Below are 23,015 nucleotides of genomic sequence, written 5' to 3' on the forward strand. Positions count from 1 at the left end.
CCTGCCTGAGCCACCTTGAATGTCCAGCTAGTTGAGTCTTTGGATGGTTGCATTCCCAGGCATCTGCCTAGCACCACACTAGAGATTTGGTCAAGAACTTTCCAGGTGAGCCCAGTCACCACATTGAATAATGAAAGAAAACAGTAAATTATTACTTTAGGTCACTAAGTTTTGGGGGAGTTTGTTATGCAAAAAAATGGGAGGTGTTGGAGGCAGATAGACTAAAGTTGAAAGTTGAGTTGTTTCACTTTTTTGTCACTTTCAGTGAGTTAGTTACTTATGACTCAGAGGTTTCAGTCTTTTCATCTGTAAAATAGTGACACAGTCGTGGCTGCTTCTCAACTGACCCAAGTTCTTCCACACCAAATTTTCCTAATGACTGTTAGATCACAGTTGGAATAAGCATGGTTACCATAGACCTTCCCCTCTGAACCAACTTTTGAGGCATTGCAAATATTTTGCCCCTTCTACATTTGTCTTTCTTGTTTCCACACTGGATCTGTGCTTACTTATTGAGAGCACATCGAATGGGTAAAAGACACTATTATGGACCCGCTGCCATCATTTTTCCAAATGCCGTGAAGACCCAGAGCTTAGGGAAAAGATGGCTGGGCAGGCATCTGGGGCGCTTTCTCTGCTTATACAGAGCGGAACAGGCTATGGCTATATAAATTGCATTCCAAGGGCCTGGGTGTCATTTCTAGATGGCTCAACAGGCTGTGCTATAACATGTCTGGGAGGGAAAATTAGAGGATTGGTTTTCTAATTTCAGTTTCTGTGAAGACAACTTACCCAATTCCTGGTCTTAGCTTCTTCTGTAGGACAAGTAAACTTGTTTCTAGGCTCAACTTATTCCCCATTATCTAGTTTCTAGTCTTAGCTACTTCCTCAGTAGCCAGGTTAATCATCCCGATCTTCCTGATACTATAGTATGGGAGAGATACTTCCTAAGCCAATATACAGAATTATTGTGAATATTAAATAAAGAAGAGAAAGTCCTTTGAAATATGTACAGTGCTACATAAATATAAGCATATCTCAGATAGACATCTCAGTCATCCATAACACTAAAATTTCCATTACTCTCTTCAACATAATTTTTTTCAATAATCTTATTACACTCACTATTAAATATATCTCTCAAATTTTTTCTTTCTGTTATCACTATTACTGTTAAGTTAAAGATGCCTTTATTTCTTGCCAGAGCTATTACAGAACATTCTAGCATATTTCCTGACTTCAAGCCTCATTTCCTTCTTATTCCATCCTCTGCTGTACTGCCAGAGTTCTTTTCTTAATATAAACATTTCATCATCACAATTCCCTACTTTATTTTTTTTTCCACTGTGAAGTTTATTTTTTCCTTTTTTAAAAATTTCAATAGATTTAGGGGGTACAAGTTGAATTATGTTACATGTATATATTTTATAGTGAAGTCTGACAATACCCTACTTTAAAACTGCCTTAGATTCCTCATTACTTGAAAAATATAATTCAGACTCTTTAGATGATGGCTAAAGCCTTCATAGTCTTAAATTTACATTTCCAGTATCATTTTCCTCTACTTCCTCTCCTTCACTTTATATTCCTGCTATACTCCTTGATTTTATATACCACACTTCCTGGTACCTTCTCATTCATCCCTCAAGACTGAAACTAAATGCCACCTTCCTCTGTAGAACATTCATTGACAATTCTGTGAAAATGGTTACTTTCCTGGTTTTTCATTCGAACACTTTTGTAACTTTATTATAACATTTTTCTCATGGTATTATAATTATTGGCATACATAACCAAGGGCCCCCACAGGACAGATTCCTGAAAGGCTCATGTTGTGTCACATTTATCTTTGTCCACCCAGTGACTTGTCCCCCAATATGTTTATGGAACAAAAGTATCATTTTTCAAGGAGAGAGAAAAAATAGCAAAATAGTTCAACCTTTACCTGAGACTGGGATTCAAGGTGGGCATGGATAGATCTGTGAACTTATGAAGACATTTCTTTTTTTTTTTTTTTGAAACTGGGTCTATGTTGCCCAGGCTGGACTTGAACTTCTGGGCTAAAGTGATCCCTCTCTTTCAGCCTCCCAAATAGCTGGAGACTGTTGGGGACATACCATACTACTGGGGACATACCATGTCTAACAGAGACATACCACCATGCCCAGCAGAAAAAAAATATTTAAAAATTTCCTTTTTGAGACTTTGGTACTCTTATAAAAAATAATTCATGTTTTATGTCAAATTATACTATTATGACATTGATTCACACAAAGGAGAATGAGATAGGATGCTGTATTTACCAGCTTAGACTAAGTTAATATTGCAGTCACAAAGACCTCAAAATTTTAGAAGTTTATCATAACAAAAGTTTATTTTTTTGCTCACACGATATGTCCATGTGAGTTGGCTCCATGCCATCTTTATTCCAGGACTCAGGCACAAGAAGTGGCTTCTAGGTGGACAGTTCCAGCCTCATTGCAGAAGGAAAAGGGATGGCAAAGCCTAGGATGGGTCTTAAACCTTCTGCTTGGAAGTGGTGTATACCAAAGTGAATCACGTGGCCAAGTCTGACATCAATGGGTAGTATATTTGTAACATAATGCAACTTGCCACAGATGCTATTGAAGGTAAAAAGGCCACTATGTTAAAACCTCTAGAATAGTTTCCTATTGATAAGAACCCAAGAAAACCTACCCTACCAACATGATTATAAGCCATGCATCTTTGTTAACTTTGAGCCTAGCTTACGTTGGAAAATTTCAAAGAAAAAAACAATAGTACCACCTACATGAAGCTCACCTTACCTATAAAGACACATATAGACCAAAAATAAAGGGATAGAAAAAGATATTCCATGCAAATAGAAATAAAAAAGTAAGCAGGAGTAGCTCTACTTATATTAGATAAAATAGACTTTAAGTTAAAAACTATAAAAAGAGACAAAGGTCATTACCTAGTGATAAAGGGATCAATTCAGCAAGAGGATACAATACACACCCAACACTGGAGCACTGAGATATATAAAGCAAATATTATTAGATATAAAGGGAGAGACTCTAATACAATAATTGTTGGGAACTTCAATACCCCACTCTCAGCATTGGACAGACCACCTAAACAGAAAATCAACAAAGAAACATTGGATTTAAACTACACTTTAGACCAAACAGGCATTTACAGAACATTTTATCTAATAGCTGCAGACTACACAATCTTCTCATCAGCACATGGAACATTCTCCAGGATAGACCATATGGTAGGCCACAAAACAAGTCTCAACAAATTTAAAAAGAAATCAATATCATATCAAGTATCTTCTCAGACCACATGGAATAAAACTAGAAATCAATAAGAAGGGGAACTTTAGAAACTGTACAAATACATGGAAATAAAAAAAAAAACATGCTCCTAAATGACCATTGGGCCAATGAAGAAATTAAGAATGAAATAAAAAAGTTCTTGAAATAAATGAAAATGGAAATACAACATATCAAAACCTATAGGATACAGTAAAAGCACTGCCAAGAGGGAAATTTATAATAATAAACATCTACATCAAAAAAGTAGAAAGATTTCAGATAAACAACCTAATGCTATATACCTCAGGGAACCTGAGCAACAAGAACAAACCAAACCCAAAATTAGTAGAAAGAAATAAGAATCAGAGCAGAACTGAACAGACATTAAAACAATACTACAAAGGATCAATAAAATGAAAAGTTGGGTTTTGAAAAGAAACAAAAATTGATAAACCACTAGCTGGACTAGCCAAGAATAAAAAATGGAAGACCCAAATAAATAAAAGCAGAATTGAAAAGTAGACATTACTACTAATATCACAGAAACTCGAAGGATCATTAGAGACTGTTATGAACAACTATACATTAAGAAATTGGGAAACCTAGAGAAAATGAATAAATTCTCGAACACATACATCCTACCAAAATTGAACCAAAGAGAAGCAGAAAATCTGAACACACCAATAAAAGTAACAAGACTAAGTAATAAAATGTCTCCTAACAAAGAAAAGCCCAAGACCAGATAGCTTTACTGCTGAATTCTAACAAACTTATAAAGAACATCAATACTTTTCAAACTGTTCCAAAAAAGTTGAAGAGGAGGGAATTATGAGGTCGGCTTTACCCTGATACCAAAACCCAACAAGGACACAAAGAAAAACCAAGAACTACAGGCCAATATCCCTGATGAACACAGATGTAAAAATCCTTAACAAAACACTAGCAAGCAAAATCCAACAACACATCAAAAAGATAATACACCATGATCGAGTGGGATTTATCCCAGGGATGCAAGGATGGTTCAACATATGCAAATCAATAAATGTGATACATCACGGCAACAAAAGGACAGGAAAAAATCCATATGATCATCTCAAATAAACTTAGAAAAAGCATTTAATAAAATTCAAAATCCCTTCATGATAAAAACTCAACAACTTAGCCATAGAAGGAACATACCTCAACTCAATAAAGGCCATATATGACAATCCCACAGCTAACATCATATGGAATGGGGACAAACCGAAAGCTTTTCCTCTAAGAAATGGAACAAGACAAGGATGCCCACTTTCACTATTCTTATTTAAGATAGTATTGAAAGTCCTAGCCGGGGCGATCAGGCAAGAGAAAGAAATAAAGGGCATCCAAATTGGAAAAGAGGAAATCAAATTACCTCTTTTTGTAGAAGACATGATCTTATGTCTATAAAAACCTAAAGATTCCACCAAGAAGTCTTCAAACTGATAAACAATTCAGTAAAGTTGTAGGATGCAAAAACAACTACTATACACCTGTAACAAACTAGCTGATAAAGAAATCAAGAAAGCAATCTCATTTACAATAGCTACAAAAAAATAAAATACCTTAGAGTAAATTTAATCAGGACTTCTACAAGGAAAACTACAAACCACTGATGAAAGACAGTGAAGAGAACACAAACAAATGGAAAGATGTCCCATAGTCATGAGTTAGAAGAATTAATATTGTTAACATGATCATATTAACCCAAAGCAACCTACAGACTCAATGCAATCCCCATCAAAATACCAATGGCATTCTTCTGAGAAACAGAAAAAAAAAATCTCAAATTCATATGGAACCACGAAAGACCCCAAACTAGCCAAAGCAATATCAAACAAAAAGAACAAAGCTGGAAGAATCACACTACCCGACTTCAAAATATACTACAAAGCTCTAGTAACCAAAACAGCCTGGTATTAGTACAAAAACAGACACACAGACCAATGGATCAGAATAGAGGACCCAGAAATAAATTCACATTTGTATAGCTAATTGATTTTTGATAAAGGCTCCAAGAACATACATTGGGAAAAAGACACCCTCTTCAATAAATGATGTTGGAAAAATAATATCCATATGCAGAAGAATAAAAATAGACCCCTATCTCTCATGTACAAAAATCAACTCAAAATAGATTAAAGACTTAAATGTAAGACCCCAAATTAAAAACTACTAGAAGAAAACATGGGGAAAACACTTTAGGACACTCTAGGCAAAGTTTTATGGCTAAGACTTCAGAAGCACAGGCAACAAAAACAAAAATAGACTAATATATGACAACATTAAACTAAAAACCTTCTGCACAGCAAAGGAAACAATCAACAGAGTGAAGGGACAGCCTCTAGAATGGGAGAAAATATTGGCAAACTATTTATCTGACAGGGGATTAATATCCAGTATATACAAGGAACTCAAATGACTCAACAGCAAAAATAAATAAATAAGTAAATAAATAATCCAATTAAAAAGTGGGCAAAGGATTTGAATAGACATACCTCAAAAGAAGACATACAAATGGCCAACAAGTGTATGAAAAAATGCTCAAATCACTAGTGATGGGGAAATGCAAATCAAAACCACAATGAAATATCATCTCACCCCAGTTAAGGTGACTATTATCCAAAAATAAATAAAATAAAATAACAGATGCTATCAAGGATGTAGAGAAAAGGGAATTCTTCTACACTGTTGGTGAGAATGTAAATTAGTACAGCCATTATGGAAAACAGTAAGATTTCTCAAAAAACTAAAAATAAAACCACATGATTCAGCAATCCCACTACTGTATATTTATCTAAAGGAAAGGAAATCAGTATATCAAAGGGATACCTGAACCCCCATGTTTATTCAAAATAGCCAACATATGGAATTAACCTAAGTGTCCATCAACAGTTGATTGGATAAAGAAAATGTGGTGTGTATATACCATAGAATACTATTCAGCCATAAAAATCATATCCTTTCATTTGCAGCAGCATGGATAGAATGGAGGTTATTATGTTAAGTGAAGTAAGCCAGGCACAGAAAGACAGGTATCACATGTTCTCATTCATATGTGGGAGCTAAGAGGGGAGAATGATGGTTGCCAGAGGCTGAGAAGGGTTGGGGTTGAAGAGAGGTTGGTTAATGGGTACAAACATGCAGTTACATAAAAGGACTAAGTTCTAGTATTCAATAGGACAGTAGGGTAACTACAACTAACAATTTATTTTATACTTCAAAATAGCAAGAAGATGTGACATGTTCCCAGCACAAAGAAATGATGAATATTTGAGGTGATGGATATCTTAAATACCCTGCTTTGATCATATATCAAAATATCACATGTACCCTATATATATGTAAAATTATGGGTCTATTAAAAAGTTAACAAAAAACAGAAAGGTTTTCACATCTATTGGTTTTATGTCAGTCATGGAGTGTGACAGAACACAAAAACTGTAGACATTGTGTGGCTAGATTCCGGCCAATGGAAGCAGGGAACCGATCAAATTGAAGGAGCCCCTCAGACTGCCTACTCTGAAAATTTATTACACATTGTGGATCTTTTTCTTTATATAAAAACAGTTTGATTTTTAAATACTGTCGCTTTACCTGTTTTTGGATTTACCCCAAGGGAAAAAAAAGACTTGTATTGAAACTTTTTAAAAATGAATTAATCACCAAGAAAAATAACTCACACGCCACTGTAAATATTTTGGAGAAGCCACACTTTTCTTAAAGTTGTGCCCTCATCAAATGATGTCAACACTACAGAGTTTCTGACATTTCTTTAATATTTGTCTTTGGATGTAACTTAATGAAAGTAGATACCTCTATTTGCATAGCCAACTCCTGTTGGCAAGTTCTTACAATCAAGGAAGAATTCCTACTTTGTAAACTCCTTTTAGAATCTGCAGAGTCAATGCCTTTAACATGGTGAAGAATTTCTTTGCCAAAGTATCAGGCGGAATAAAAATCTTGGCACTCTGGGTTCAGATGGAGCATCTGTGATGCTTGGCAACACATCTGGTTTTGCTGCTTTGGTGAAGAAACATGCTTCTCATCTCAACATGCAGTGGTGTCAGCCGGTGTCAACGACTCTGCCAGCGATCCTGAAAAAATCGTGTCTATTTCTATGAACGTTGTCAACCTCCTGAGAGCCAGGGCTGACATACTGCTATTTCAAGAGTTTTTGTCAAGAAATGAGTGTAGAAGAGGAAGTTCACTGCTGCAATACAGAAGTTAACTAGCTTTCCAGACGACCCGTCTTGAAACATTTGAGTGACCTTAAATGAAAGTTGTTTTTTTCAGGCAAAGGAAATCCAACTATCAGAATAACCCAATAGGAAAAAGTCCACTCATAGTTTGCTTTACTTGATGAATATTTTTGCCAAGTTATCTGGGTACATCTTTTCATTTAAATTCTTTTAGCCCAACTGCCACTTTGGAAGGGAACATTGGAGGCAGATATCTACCTAAACATTCCAAGACCGGAGAAGTGCTTCTGCAAAGTGGAACAAGGAATGACAAAACTTATCAATTTGTTCATAGGCAGAAACCCACCAACAGCTAGAATCACTAGATAATTCTCAGAAAGCTAATTCTACCTCCAATGACTTTAGCATGGAACCATGAGTACTTAATCATTTTTTTAAAATGATGAAGTATTAATGATGCAGACTTTTCAAAAGATAATCTCGACACAGTATGAAAGCACGAATTTTGGAGAATTCTAGGAATCCGCACTATGCCTGACCTCATCTGATAAAGCCCCATCAGCTCTCATTTTGTTATTTTTTTTTTCTGCCAAGACAGTGTTTCTAGCACTTACTGCCATGAAACTGAAAAGCCACAAACAGATATTAAAGATAACAAGCCCACTGCTGTGTAAAAAACCACTCCATAGCAGCAAAATCAAGCCAGACTTCAACCTTCTTGCAGAATCTTACTTTTGAACTGAATTAAACATTATTTTTACTTGCAAAATTTGCATTATCTCAGGTATTTGAGGAAATATGTATTAATGTCAAGGGGAAGGTGGCAAGAACAATAGAGATGCCTTTATAAAGATACTTTAGAGTCCTTGTAAAATAATTCAGTTGCCATGGCAAAAAAAAAAGGCATAAAAAAGTTTGTGTGCATGTGTGTATGTGTGTGTATGTACTTATGTGTTTTCTTCTGGGGAGAAAGTCTAAAGCTTTTTTCAGATTCCTAAAGGACTGTGACCTTAATAAGGCTAATATCAATTGTCCTTTGAAGGGTGAAGCATCTTAAGGAATGGAATGGGTGTGGTGAGGAAGTAAAATTCTTCTGTCGAAAAATGAAGTTAACCATAACTTGCTGCTCCATTCACCAATTAATAATGCAGGCTCCTAAACAGGAAAGCACACAACTGCACAGAGATGAGCAATAACTCGCTTTCATTTGTTAACAAGCTTTTCTGAAATAAAAATTAAGGCAATTTGGATAAAAATATTTGCTTCGTTAGATACTGTTTTTAGTTCTCATATTGAATGAAAAATTATGTAGCCATATTTATATAGAAGAGTAGGACTACGTTAATAAGGAAAAATTAGGAGCTCAGATCTAGTGCTTTAAAATGTAGTGTTTTTGGAGAAGTATAGAAAATGCAGTTGGAAGGTTCCTGTATTAGTTTCCTGTTGCTGCTGTTATCTATTACCATAAACCTAGGGGCTTACATGACACGAATTTATTATCTCGCAGTTCTGTAGTTAGGACATCCAAAATGAGTCTCGCTAGGCTAAGACCAATATGTGGGCAGGGCTGCCTTTCTTTCTGGAGGCTCGAGAAAGAATCCTTTCTTTTCCCCTTTCCAGCATCTAAATACTGCCCACATTTTTCTTGGCTTGTGGCCCCCTTCCTCCCCACCATCACCGTCAGTCTAGCCAGTCTGTATTTTACTGAGGCTGCGATGCTTAGGCCTTCATTGTATACTTCTCCGGTGGGTAACAGCTGCTTGTTCTGCAGCTGTTTCTTGGTGTTCGGGTTCTCCTTGTACTTGCTGAGGCTGGGGTGCAGGCACACGCTTTCTTGGGCTGCAGATCCAGGGATTTGTACTTCTTGCCCTTGTGGGACATCCTGAGGGTCTCTGAGTCCGGTTAACGACAGTGAGAACAAGGGAGATGGATTGCAGACAGCTCGGCTCTTGGAGAGCTTGGACCCCATGCCACCTGTCACTTTGGTGACATGCAGTTGAGAGAGCTCCACCTTCAGGAGGTCCGGCTGTTTCAGCAGCTCTTCCTTCTTGCTGTGAAGGTCCTGAGCCTTGATCTTGGCCATGGCTTTGCATTCAGCTGCCAGCTGCCATCTGCTGTGATGGCCTCTTCTGCTTTTAAACACACTTATGATTATGTTGGGCCCAATCAAATAATTGAGGATAATCCCCCTCTTTTAAGGTCAGTTGATTAGCAACCTGCACCCTATCTCCTACCTTAATTCCTCTTTGCCACATAGTGTGATGTATTCAAAGATTCCAGGCATTCAGGTGTGGACATTTTTGGTATTATTCTGCCCACCACATACGCCCTTAGTTGTTAATGATGGAAAGGGCTGGATGTGCAGAACAGTCAAGAGAGGTAGAAACCCAGAAGTAAACAGCCCCTGGCTGGAATGAAATTATTGCACTATCTAAACAAGTAAAGGTCATGTCTGGGGTAATTTGCATCTGTACTTTGATGTCCATGTCTCTTCTCCCCCAGGAAGACACAGTCTTAAGGAAGGGTAAGGATGCCAAACTTAGAGTCAGAAAACCTGAGCATTAGTCCTGGCTCTGCCACTTACCATTTACATCACCCTCGGCATTCACTTAAGTTTCACTGAACCACAGTTTCTTCATTTTAAAACAAGGGGGTTGATCTAGACTATTCCTTGGGTACTGTCCAGTTTTAATGTTGCCATGATTCTAGGCACAGAATAGAGTGTATCTAAGGACTTGAGGTCAGTGGGCTATCAGCTCAGTGGGTCTAAGCACCAACAGGTCCCCCAAGGAGGAACGGGTCCTTCCTCATTCTTTGCTAATTTTCTTCTTATTTATCCTTCTCCCTAGAAGGGGACAACCAGGGGAAAGAAATAGCCCATCGGCAAATAGCCCCCTGCCTGCCCAACAAATCCTCTCCTTGGGCCAGAATTAGATAATAAGCAAATTGGATATATCATACTATGATTTGTAAAATATACTTCAGTTTATACTTCTGGTATGAGATGTTCCTATAAACTTTGAAACATCTAGGCAGGCAGGTTTTCCTCATTTGTTTATTGTAGAATAGTTTGGTTACAGTCTTGCAATAATATACATCCAAGGAACACAAGGATTGTTCCATTTTTACTCTAGAGTATGGGTGGGTCTAGATGGTTGTGGTAGGCAGAATTCTAAGATGGCTGCCAGGATTTCCACCTCCTAGTGTAGACATCATGTATAATCCCCTCCTCTTGGCTGTACGGGTAGGTTTAGGAATATGATGTGATAGTCATTCCTATGATAAGGTTATGTTCCACAGCACAGTTGTCTTTAAGAAAGGGAGATTATCTTTGGTGGGCCTGGCCTGAGCAGGTGAGCCCTTAAAAAGCACTGGCCTCTTCCTAAAGAAAGAGATTTGAAGTATGGGAGAGATTCAACCTAAAAGAGTTTCTCCGTTGATGGATTTAAGGGTGGAAGGAGTCATGGTAAGTTGTCACGAGGAGCAGAAAGCCAGCAAGAAAACAAGGACTTCAGTCCTCCAACTATAAGGAACTGAATTCTACCAGCAACACAGATGAGCCTGGAAGTGGATCCTTTTCCAAAGCCTCCAGAGGAAAACTTGGCTTGATTTGTCGAATGCGAGACCCTAAGCAGGGAACCCAGCTGAGCTGTGCTGGACTTCCAGTACACTGAACTGAGAGCCGAAAGATGAGTGTTGTTTTAAGCCTCTAAGTTTGTGGTAATTTTTTATGCAGCAATGGCAAATAAACTAAAAGGTATTCCAGTGAAATGTGACTTAGGATGTTTTTTATAAAAATGTTTTTATTTGTCTCCTCTCTTCTCACCTTTCTTCAAAGACTTGATCTGTTTTCCTACTATGCAGTTATTTCATTGACTATTTGGAAAATGCCATTTTGTCAGATTAAAATCTTTTATATCACTTATCAGAGTTTTCCTTCCCCCACCCCCACCTCATGGTGGATTTGAGATGCAGAGATGTAGAAGTCTTGGGTATATTATATACATGTTTATGGATGGAGGATCAAACCAGAAAACACAGATTTCAAGAATTAAAGCAAACAATCTGTGTATTTTGAAGTAGCTCAGATATGTTTCATTCATTGCATCTAGTTATCTTGAAACACATTAACCTTGACATAATGGTTGAAGAAAAAGAAGTAATGGAAGCATAAGCGCCTGAACACTGTAATATCTTTTATCAATAAACATTACTAGACTGCCACGCATTTGAATCCATACTTTTCCTAAGGAAAACCTGCATACTCTTTTCTGCTTCCTGATATTGCAGCTGGGTCTTATTACAAGAGTAGGATGCACCATGGGAAGCATGCCTAAACTTTTTAAACTACAAAAGGAAAGCTGATCTTCATTAATTAGATGTCTAGATTATGCAGATTGACCACTGTACTATTAAATATAACATGGTGAAAAACGCTATTATATGGCTTGTTGATAGCTCCACCTAGGTAATTTAGCTAAACCTTATTTGCTAAGATAGTCTATTAACCACAAAGGCAGGATTTGGTGTCAGGTCAAAAATCAGATCAAACTGTGACTCTGTGGTTGATGATTGAGAGAATGCTCTACAACAAAGGGAATTGAAAACACAGTGTGATGTCTTTCTAAAATTTAATTCAGGAAAAATGTCATCTCTAGCACAGCTTAACATAGTGCTACTACATAATTCAGATAAGTAAAAATATTAACAAGTCAATGATTCATAGCTAGACTCACCATTTAAAACCCATATTCTCTGCCTTTGTGAAAACCACGGGATTGAATTAAAAGAGAAGCCACCTAATTTTAGAATTAAGCAAAAGTGGACAATGGGTTTTAGAATGAAGGATAAGTTTGTGGATCACAAACCCTCACCTGAATAATAAATAGCTCTTCTAATAAAAAGGAAAAATTACAGAAAAAAAATACTCAAAAAGCCATAATCTGGAAGAATTAGAAATCTGGGAATCTGGTAAATCATGATTTAACTTTTACCGATTTTAACCAGTCTTCCCAGGTGCTAAAGTCAGCACTAAAAAAAAAGCTATTGTGTTAAGTAATTATAATCTTTATCTGCTTCAACTTCTTATACCTGTGTCTCTGTTGAGTATATAATCACGTTGAAGGAAAACACTCCAAGCTCAAATGAAATAAAGGGCTTCAGTTTATGCCCACACGGACCTTGTCAAGTAGCCAATGACTTGCCCTTTCATTGTGAGTGACTAATATCAATGCTGGCTCCTAAAGAAAGACACTTTTCATAATCGCCCAACAATCTGCTAAGTGAAAACATATGGACAGGCTTAGGCAAAGCCTGCCAGGGGTCTTTGCTGAATGGAAAACAGGTGCTCTCATTCTATGCCACGTAATACCCCATCTACCCCCAAGTCCAAAGGTTACAGGACTAATAGCTGCCTTGTGGTAATCAGGGAAAGCCAAGACACTAGCCCTGGTGAAACATCTGGGACATATTTTACATACTTGCAACATATGCTTCAGGTTCAATTAAAGTGAGGCTTTGGCACATTTATTAATCTTTTTTACTTTTATCCTATAAGAGGACCCACTGACCTGACCCCACTGTTATACCATATGAGAAAACAGAGAAATAATGAGAGCTAGAGGTCAGTATCTGCTCGTATGGCAAAAAACACATTTGTTTTCTCATGAAATTCCATTACGCATGACTCTATACACAAACTTTAAATAGAGGAACCAATGAATTTTTTAAAGTAGGAAATTACCCTTCTCCACTCAGACACACTGATAGCCGAGACTTAAAACATTTACTGCTGCGAGAGCCAGTCAAGGGATGGAAGCTGGTAAATGGAAACTTGCAAATCCTTTCATATTTTCATTTCACACAGTAAAAACTTTGTATTTCAAGACGTCCACTCTAAGATTCTTCCCTCTATTAGGCAAGCACTTAAAAGTCTATTGTAAATTATCACATTTGAGATTTTTTTGTTCAGATACGATTTTTATGCTATCAATTGCATGATGAGTAAAAAAGAAAAATCTCCTGTATGCATCACTCAAATAGAGGGTTGGATTTATGAAAATCAGCTCACGATCTTTTCACATGGAAAACACACTGCTTGTCGGCATCCCGTACAGGAGAACACAGTTCCCTTCACAGCGTAATTTAAGTGCTCGCTTTCAATCAACTTTGGTAACTAGATCTGAAAATGTGTTAGAAGCGGGGTGTCAATTTCAGACACCCAAACACTAGATGACAATAGATGTTACTCCAGAGATTTGGCATTTCCACCCTGGCATGTTCCATTTGACATCTGTGTTTTGGTGAGCTGGTTAACCAGGTGTACCTATTTGTTTCCCATGCCTAACATCCTTTCTATTAAAACATGACCATACAAAGGGGATACTAGAAGTACAGAATATCAACAAACTGGCTAAAAAAATATAGGTTGACTTCAAGCAGGGACATTGAAGTACCAGACTTCACTAAGGGTTTCCATTTATTAACATTTCTGGGGAAACGCCTGCTGCCGGGATGGATCTTTATGGTGGCTTTAATAATAAAGCAGCAACAAGCAAGGGAAAATGGCCATAAATGGATGGCAGCTCAGTGTTTATCAGCAGAGAAATGATGATTCAGAGCTGGCATGTTGAGTTAAAATACAAGCTCTCTACAGCTCTACAACTGACCTTAACAATAAATCATATCATTTATTGCCAGAAGTGGATGCTCATGTTATTTAACATTAAAAACAAGCACATATGTGTTTTTGCAGGAAGGAGATTTTGTTAGTTTATGTTTGATGATGTCGCTAATGACTAAATGATGTATAGAAGAAAAATTTCACATAAAAGCTCTATCAATTTAAAAATTTTGAAATAGCATTAGAAGGGAGAAAGTGTGTGTGTGTGCACGTGTGTGTGTGTTTCCATTTTCCTTCAAGCATGTAATATTTGCTAGGAAAAGAAGATCATTTTGAGGATTAACTAATCACTGTGATTTTTTTTTTTTTTTTTTGACATTTCTAATGCTTACTTCCAGAACACAAATTCTTACACTGGGATATAACTGTGCATCTCTACTGGAATCAGAGGTCAAGGGCATAAATTAAGATACACTGTTTTTCTCCTTTCTTCAAAAAATTTCATTGCTTTACTATAACACAAGTCAGATTCTGGTGAGGGTCCAAATCTGGTTTTATATGCTGAACAATGTGGAAATAATGAATGATAATCTCGCCCTCTCTCCCAATCTCACCCTAGAATGTTTTAGATTTTAAGTCTGGAAGTGCCCAGAGATGATGATGTAACAAACAGCATCACTATCCTTGCTGTAGAAAGGCAGCACTTCCAACCCCAGCCACTGCTGCAGTGGGGCAAGGTCATTCTAATTCCTACTTCCAGTTGTTCCCTCTCCTTAGGGAATAACCAATCCCAGAAACTAGCAGCCCAGAAACTAGCTGTTATTTACTGTAGTCACCACCCCTAAGCCAACCAGCAATTGAAACATAAGCCTCTGACCGGGCTCTCCTGACTGAGGAACCATGGGGCCATTCCAAACCTAGGCAAGGGCAGTGAGAATCGGGGTTATTTAAATGTCCTCTGGAGCAGTCCTCACACCCGTGTCCTTCTGCTCAGCAATTCTTCGAAAATTACAGATGACAATATCCATGTTCAACTCATGCGGGCTATTTTTTCACTCCCCTCTCCCCCCGAAGTATAGCTCGATTTGTAATACTCAAGAAAGGACAAATTTTTGCCCTTCAAAAACAGTCGTCACTGCTGTTATCTTCACAAGAGCTATCAAGTTCCAGACAAGCTGAATTATTTTTTTTTTTGTTCCTGGCAGAAAAATATTTGACCCAGCTCTGGACAAAAGCAAAGAGGATTTATAGCCCTCTCTCCCTCTTTGCGACATGCAGTGGCATTGTTAGGATGATAAACAGCACTGTCCAATTTTCTGGACTCAAACACTTCAACTCCTTTTTTAACTGTCTGTGAAAACAGTGTCATGTCTACATTTCCCCATCCCCAGGTACCCAAGTGCTGGGAAAGATAATTACCTTGTCATCTTTGTCATCTTCTTCTTCCTCGTCCTCTAGCATGTCCTCCATTACCTGCAGACAGAAACAGAAGTCGTTTTGTGCTTGTAATGGAGAGAATTTTGTTCTGTCATTTTGAACCTTTTGGAAGTGAAAACTTTATTAACATTTGAAATGGATGCACTGAGAAGGAATATTTGATCTAGAGATAGGGATTAGGAAAATGCTCTGCCTTTAATTGATTAAAAGCAGGGAACTGACTCTCAGTCAGGGGAACCCTATTTACCTGAAATGTCTTGTGACAACTTAAAGAATTTGAAATATGCATAAGGTAAACGAACATTAATTTGGAGGATGCTTTAAATCAGGAAATTTCCTTTCTACACATTCTGTCTACATTAATCAGGCACTTTAAATTTAGAGCTCGATAACTAAGCATGAAACAGCTCTGCTATTTCTAATTTATTTTTCACAAAACTCTAAGATAAAAAACTATGTCTGTTAATTAATTCATGTTGGTGGTTTATGGCATAAAACTAACAATGCCTTTTATGGCTCAGATTTTATTTTCATTTTTTTCCTGATCAAATAGCTAAGATTGTATTATATTGTGGCTCAAATTTCAATTCTTATATATAAATGTCAAGTCTTGATTATCTCTATTATTTTTTGATTTTTGTGGATTACCTGAAACCCTCATTTTAATCCTGTGATTTTACACAAAGATTATATAATGAAGATGGATATTATTATTAAAGTTAGAAATGTATTCTATATAATCAAATGCATATAACATGTGTGTAACCTCTGCAGGTGGATATGCATACATGCATTTTTTCAGTGGCTCCTAGTTCACCTACTTCAGCAGAATGGAATAGTCATTTGGGGTTTGCCAAATAATTTCCCTTTGCCTTGATGAGACTTCACTCCATTTCAGGTTTTTAAAATGGTTTTACACACTTACATAAACATACACATGTGCACTCCATGGAAACCAAAAATTTCAAAAAGTTTGGGATGGGGTTGTTACTCAAGTAAGTCCCAACTTATTGTATTTATGACATTTGATATAGTTTCTAAATTCATGTGGTTTTCTCTAATCCTGTATCTCTAAATACTCAATAGAATAATGGTTATCAAGTATTTTTAAACCTTTCTCCCAAAGCTCATAACTTAGAGGATAGAAACACTTAGCCCTGTTTTCATGTCACTTTTTGATACAAACAGGAATAGTGTATAAGTGAAAACTTCAATGACTAAGACTGTATTATGCAAAGAGTTATATAAACTGAGATGTCAGAACTCTCACTTATTCCTAATAATTTTTCTCAAATATTCTAAAAGCATTAGCTGATTTAAAAGAATAGCCCAAATACAAACCTCCAGGTCTCATGAACCAATACATGCTCCAAAGTGTCTGACAACCTGTGAGAGTGTTCCTAAATTAATGTCATACTTTAAAACTTCTATTAAATGGTAGAATTTTGTGGTCTTTCATTTGGACAGTCAGCATTTCAAAAGAATCATAGTAGCACAATATGTGGTTTCTGGTATCTGATAAGAGCTTACACTTACTTTGGGACATATAAAGCAATTCAGCCTCAACATGACAGACTCTTGACATTCTGACTATATTCAGCCACTCCATAAGCATTTATTATAAACCCTTTTATCCAAGGCACACAGTGGTAGGTAATGTGGGAATACAAAGATAAATAACTCACAAATACTTAATCTCTACTCCTATCAGTCCTCAGGTGGCTTACAATCCAGTAGAATTAAATAGAGACTATCAAATCATCTTTAAAGTTGACTTAGCTTCCTCAAATTTGAGGCATTTGCAACACAAATATAAAATCAGCAATAGCAACAATGTATAATTGAGGTGATACATGCCAGGCTATTCCAAATTGGACTATTTGTGTTGGAGGTTTAAAACAGAAAAGAAGCTACAATGTTTTGGTACATTGTGTTGTATCAATTCACCTAACTTCATAAAATTTTAAAAAATAATTATTATTTTATATCTTCAATAAAATTGTTTGAAGGTTTAGATTTAAATAATTTTTTTTGCTAAAATTACCCATGCAGAGTCATATCAAATATGTCAAGGAAAATAAAATGAATACTATAGTTTTACTCCTGTGAATAAACTCGAACAACATTATAAGCTCATTATAATTAAGAATATATTGGTTTGCAGTCCCACCTCTTATATATTCCTGGACAATGCTGGAACACATTCTACTAAGCGAGGTATCCCAAGAATGGAAAAACAAGCACCACATGTACTCACCATCAAACTGGTATTAGCTGATCAACATTTAAGTGCACATATAAGAATAACATGTATTGGATGTTGGGCAGGGGGAGGGGGAGGGGGGAGTGGGAGGAGGGGACGGGCATATGCACAAACAATGAGTGCGATGCGTACCTCCGGGGGAATGGACACACTTGAAGTTCGGACTTGGGGGGGAGGGAGGGTAAGGGCATCATACGTAACCTAATCATCTGTACCCCCATAACATGCTGAAATAAAAAAAAATAGTAAAAAAAAGAAAAAAAGAATGTATTATATACCTCCTCTCTTCAGTACTTATCATACTGCAGGTGCTATGAAGGCAGAATGGTGTAGGATTGTGCCTAGCAGATGGTAAGGTACACAATAGATGCTTAAGAAATATTTGTTGATTGAGTGAATAGATGAATGCATCATCTATCCTTCATATCTTTGAACACACTTTTGGGTGAAGTGCCTATCATTTATCTCACAGACCTGATTTAGTTCACCTGGAAAGACTTATACCTAATCAATGATATAGATTAATGAAAGCAAACATTGAAAATGCTTTCAAACATTTTGCCTTGGAAATAAAATCCATGAATACTTAACCTTTAAGATTTGGGGATCTCCACTCTCTTCAAATTAATTTTCAAAAGCCCAAGATATGATTGAACCATAAAACATACCACTAGCTTAATTTACACATTTTACAAATCAGCTGTGGATCTTATGTTCAAGTATGACTCAAAGAGGCCTTCGGAATCAGGCTCTTCATTTGCAAAACCCAAACTGCTCTTCCTCTGCACAGTGGGTAATTGGCTACGCACAATTGCTCCACAAACGTGCAGCCAGAACTACCCAATACAACCATTTGCTTTTACATTTGGCAGAAAAGTGTTGTGTTAGTGAGAGGCCTTTGTGTCGTGTTTTAGAGTTCTAGTGAGGGCTCTTCACCCCCTCTAGTTCCTTCTTAATGTTACATCATAAACATCTACAAGTGAGGATTTATAATATAGATGATTTCTTACTGAAGCCTTTAAGCTGCTTCAGAATGTATCCCACTATTACATTTTGCTCATGTGAAGCTTAAGGTGCCTTAGAAAATGGAGATGATAATAGCACCTATCCCACAGTGTTAGGGATCCAATGATATAATATATATAAAGTGCTTAGTATAGTTCCTGTATCAAAGTACTCAAAAATGTTAGCTATTAACAAAAATAAAATAACACTGACTTAATACCTTTAACATTAATTTTTGGAAATTAAATTATATTTTTTCCCCAGGCAAAATATTCTGTATTCTTAGTGACGCACAAAATTCTGACTCATGTTTTCACTGCCACTAAGAAACAAATCGAGAGGCACAGGTAGAGATGTCGATAAAGATTCCAAATTAAAATGATGTTTTCACAACTAATTGCCAGGCTTTAATGGTCCAGCGAAATGGATGGCTTTGAGGACAAGAGTGTCTCAGAAGCTGAGCTGTGCTTTAAGACGTGGATGAGCTTAGCCAAATGCAATGAACGTAGAAACTGCAAACTGAGCTTTTAAAAACAAACTGTATATATCACTGAAGTGCATTTAATGACTGCACAAAATTGCAACCCTTCCCAGAGAAGTCAAAGAACACCTGCTATTTAGAATGAGAGTGCTGGAGTTTAATACTTAACTAAGGAAAACAAATAAAATAAGTCCTAGTCTCAATTTCCAGCTCTTTCCTCTTCAAATAAAACAAAATAAGCACTACATAGTTCTGTTTTCAAGTATACAAAGTCCAGTTGGCCAAACATTTGTTAGCAATAATTCAATAGCGACATATATGTAGGATTTCCTTGAGGGGGAAAAAAATGAAAAGCGACAAAAAAATGCAGGTGGTAGAAAAGATACATTTACAAAGTTGGATTTTTTCTCTTTTTTCTTTTTTCTTAAGGGGGAATATCTCAGATCGGCTCTAGAATTCTCCTTCCAAATTATGCTTTCTGATACCTTGTTTGAAAGCAAGTAGTATTAATCAAACAAAGGAAGGGCACTAGGGAAATCAGAAAGATGTAATGCAAGCAGTTAAAAGTGACATGACCTTCTGTAATGTCGCTCGTCACAGACTTATATGCCACACACTGGAGGAAGGTCTTGAAAGAAACTGATTCTTGGTACTATTCCTTGAATGTAATACTAATAAAGATGACATTTTAAAAAACACACATAGACAGCCCCAAATGCAGCATGCCAGCTACTTTACAGCCAAAGAATAAGCAAATAACATTATTTTTAAAAGCATAATATTTCTCCATCCATATTCAATCTTTGCTGAACATTTGTTATTAACATATAATATCTGGCTCTCTATTTTACAATGAAACAAAAGTGTATCTATAGACTCTATAGATCTCATATGGTTGTGCAGGGGCTCTTTTAATATTATAAGACTTTTCATTGTAATCCAACACATTTTGTGATTTGCAGGGAAATAAAATGTTATATGACTGAAAATGTTAATAACAATGTTGCTATCTGAATAAAAAACATGACAGCATGTTTGGAATTATTCCACCAGACAATGATATATAAGGGAGGTGACCAGAAGGACACTGTAACAAGAAGACCGATGAAAGGATGAGGAAAAGTGAGTTCAGGTAACACAGTCATTAAAATCATCATGAGACAGTGGATACTAAGTATTGCTTTTAAACATCAATTTAGGATGCATGTTTAAAGTGACGAGAGGGGCTAAAAAGCCCATGAATAATTCTTGGAACACTTCATATTATAATTATCATAGGAAGAAAATCTTCCACTTATTTAAATCCCTCTAAACAAAAAGAATCTTGGTTATGTTAACCTTATAAGATAAGTATCAAGTACTGTGAAACCAAAACCTCTTGAAAGCCAATGCTGACATAATTCAGTTTCTTTAGTATGTTTACTTCTTTTCCTTGGAAATAATCTTCAAATTAAATGGATGTTTTACTATGTTCAGAACGAATAGTTGTACAATTCAAATTGCTTTCCTCAAACACGGTCTATAAAAATGCAACACATTTAAAGAAGAAATCACTGCTGTCCAGATGTGCAACTGTGATGTTAAAATGTTAAAGAAAATTGACACAAAAGAAGTTTCACATTTAGTTTCATATTCATAGAACATCCAAATGTGTACAGATGCTTATATTTGGATACATTACAAACTCAACGCCTATTTCCACCCTAGAGATATGGAAGAATTTGGGGAGAGTGGTATTCTTCAACATGGTCTGGAGTTCATTTATATCATTGTGTGTAAACCAAGCAGAACATGCATTTGCATGCCAATGGATTTATCACACATATGTGTAGGCATAATATGAAATTATGAAATGCCTGTGGATTGGGAAGATGCATATAATCACTCAAATGATTTTGGATCACTTGGAAGTACCAGAAGCCGGGCTGAAGATTTTGTGATCAATGAGACCTTTAGAGGAGTGTTTGTGCAGACATTTTTACAACAGGACAACTGCTTCTCACAAGATTTTTGAGAAGGAACTTTTGCAAAATAAATGGCACAATTAAACTGCATTAATTTACTCCATGTTTATAAGAATAATAAGACTCAAACAGGTCTGGGATATACTGTTTCATCCAGTATATCTCTAAAGCAACTGCATGTATGATGGATGCTTAGTTTGATTCACGCTATTAAGGATTTGACCTTGGAGTATTCCAGCTACAGTAGTCGTCAAGATAACTGAACCAGTAGATGTAATAATAATTAGTGTGATAGGCTTGCCAGTGAGGCTGAATATATTGCAATACAAAAGAAGGCAGACTAAAAAGAAAAGCATTAGTACTCACTGCTAAAAGACTTCCTGATTTTTACAGAGACACTCAAATACAATTATTTCTTCTTGCAGAATGCATTTCCTTGGCTCATTCTAGAAAGTGCCATGTTGTAATTTAGTCTGATTCTTAATAGGAAATGTGGCTTTAATGTGGCTATCAGATGACTTTTGATGCATGCTACTGATTATATAAGCATGTATTCTGTATCATCAACAACAGCATTCTTATAATATGCTTTGCTGTAAGGTGCAAAGACAGTAAATTTACTTTACTGGCCAAGAGTATGTAACCTTTTATTTTCTTAAGTGTCAGCTTAATATGCAGAAAAGCCCTTCCATTAAGAGAGACTAAACAATAATACAAATTCTATAATTAGTACAAGCATCTTAAATAAATTTCATATTTCCTTCTCAGTATTTTAAAACGTTCATTCTTATACTTACACAAAGCACTGTGATCAGAATTCTAGTATTTATTTGAACTATGTCTCCATCTAAAGGCTTTACAATGTATTGTACTTTTTGCTTGCAGGAAAATTCTAATCTTGGTGCCTTAGGACATTGCATATTAATTCAATTGAGTAGGAAAAAAACAGGTCAACTATTAACCTAGAATGTGTTTCTTAAATAATAATGCTTTCTGGAAACTATTATTTGTCAGGTTAAAAAAAGGTATACAAAAGGCTCCCCAAAATTGAGTTGTTTAATGTGCTTTCCAAGTAAAATTAAAAGATAGCTAGACTCACCACTAATCTATTTTATAAAATTTAATGTTTTCAAAGCAAAATATTTATATAGACACGTATGTATTTTTAGAGGCAAAGCAAAAAATATATATATATACACACATACATACATGCACATATATATTAATAGTTTTTCAAGACAGAGTCTTGCTCCATCACCCAGGCTGGAGTGCAGTGGTGTGACCACAATTCACTGCAGCCTCGAACTCCTGGCCTCAAGCAATTTTCTCATCTCAGCCTCCCAAAGTGCTGGGATTACAGGCATGAGCCACTTCTCCTGGCCTATTTTTATATATTAATAACAAAGAGAGGTCAAATAAAAAAGAAAATTATATACTTAAACCTCTATATTTAGAGCCAAATTTCCATTCCAGGACCACAGCTTTGGAACAAAAGAGGCACAATTCTAAACGCTTCCAATTTTGTAAACAACCTTGGAAATTTTTGTTAAAGTATCTAATGAAAGGTCCACATTATCTATTGAAAATATTTTCAGTAAAGAAAGAAAACGGAGCTGCTGTGGCCTTCTTAAGAATACCATGTCCTGCCATCTTCTCCTAAACACTCTTTGCTCCAACCCCATCAGATACGTTCAGAAACATGAAAACTGCAACAGGCAAGT

The 23,015-nt window shown here is 36.3% G+C and overlaps 1 protein-coding gene across 4 annotated transcripts in view; it reads right to left on the reverse strand.

The window, feature by feature from the left end:
• MCTP1 (multiple C2 domains, transmembrane 1) overlaps positions 1–23,015 on the reverse strand; it is a 593,076-nt gene that overhangs the window by 54,352 nt on the left and 515,709 nt on the right. For all 4 annotated transcript variants that reach the window (XM_012644776.1, XM_012644779.1, XM_012644778.1 and 1 more), the window contains one exon: positions 15,564–15,617. In XM_012644776.1, the coding sequence (XP_012500230.1) occupies positions 15,564–15,617 (54 nt within the window). The remainder of the gene's footprint in view (positions 1–15,563; positions 15,618–23,015) is intronic.

Source organism: Propithecus coquereli, unplaced genomic scaffold (assembly GCF_000956105.1).
Source record: "Propithecus coquereli isolate 6110/MARCELLA unplaced genomic scaffold, Pcoq_1.0 Scaffold22, whole genome shotgun sequence".
In the NCBI taxonomy this organism is placed as follows: domain Eukaryota; kingdom Metazoa; phylum Chordata; class Mammalia; order Primates; family Indriidae; genus Propithecus; species Propithecus coquereli.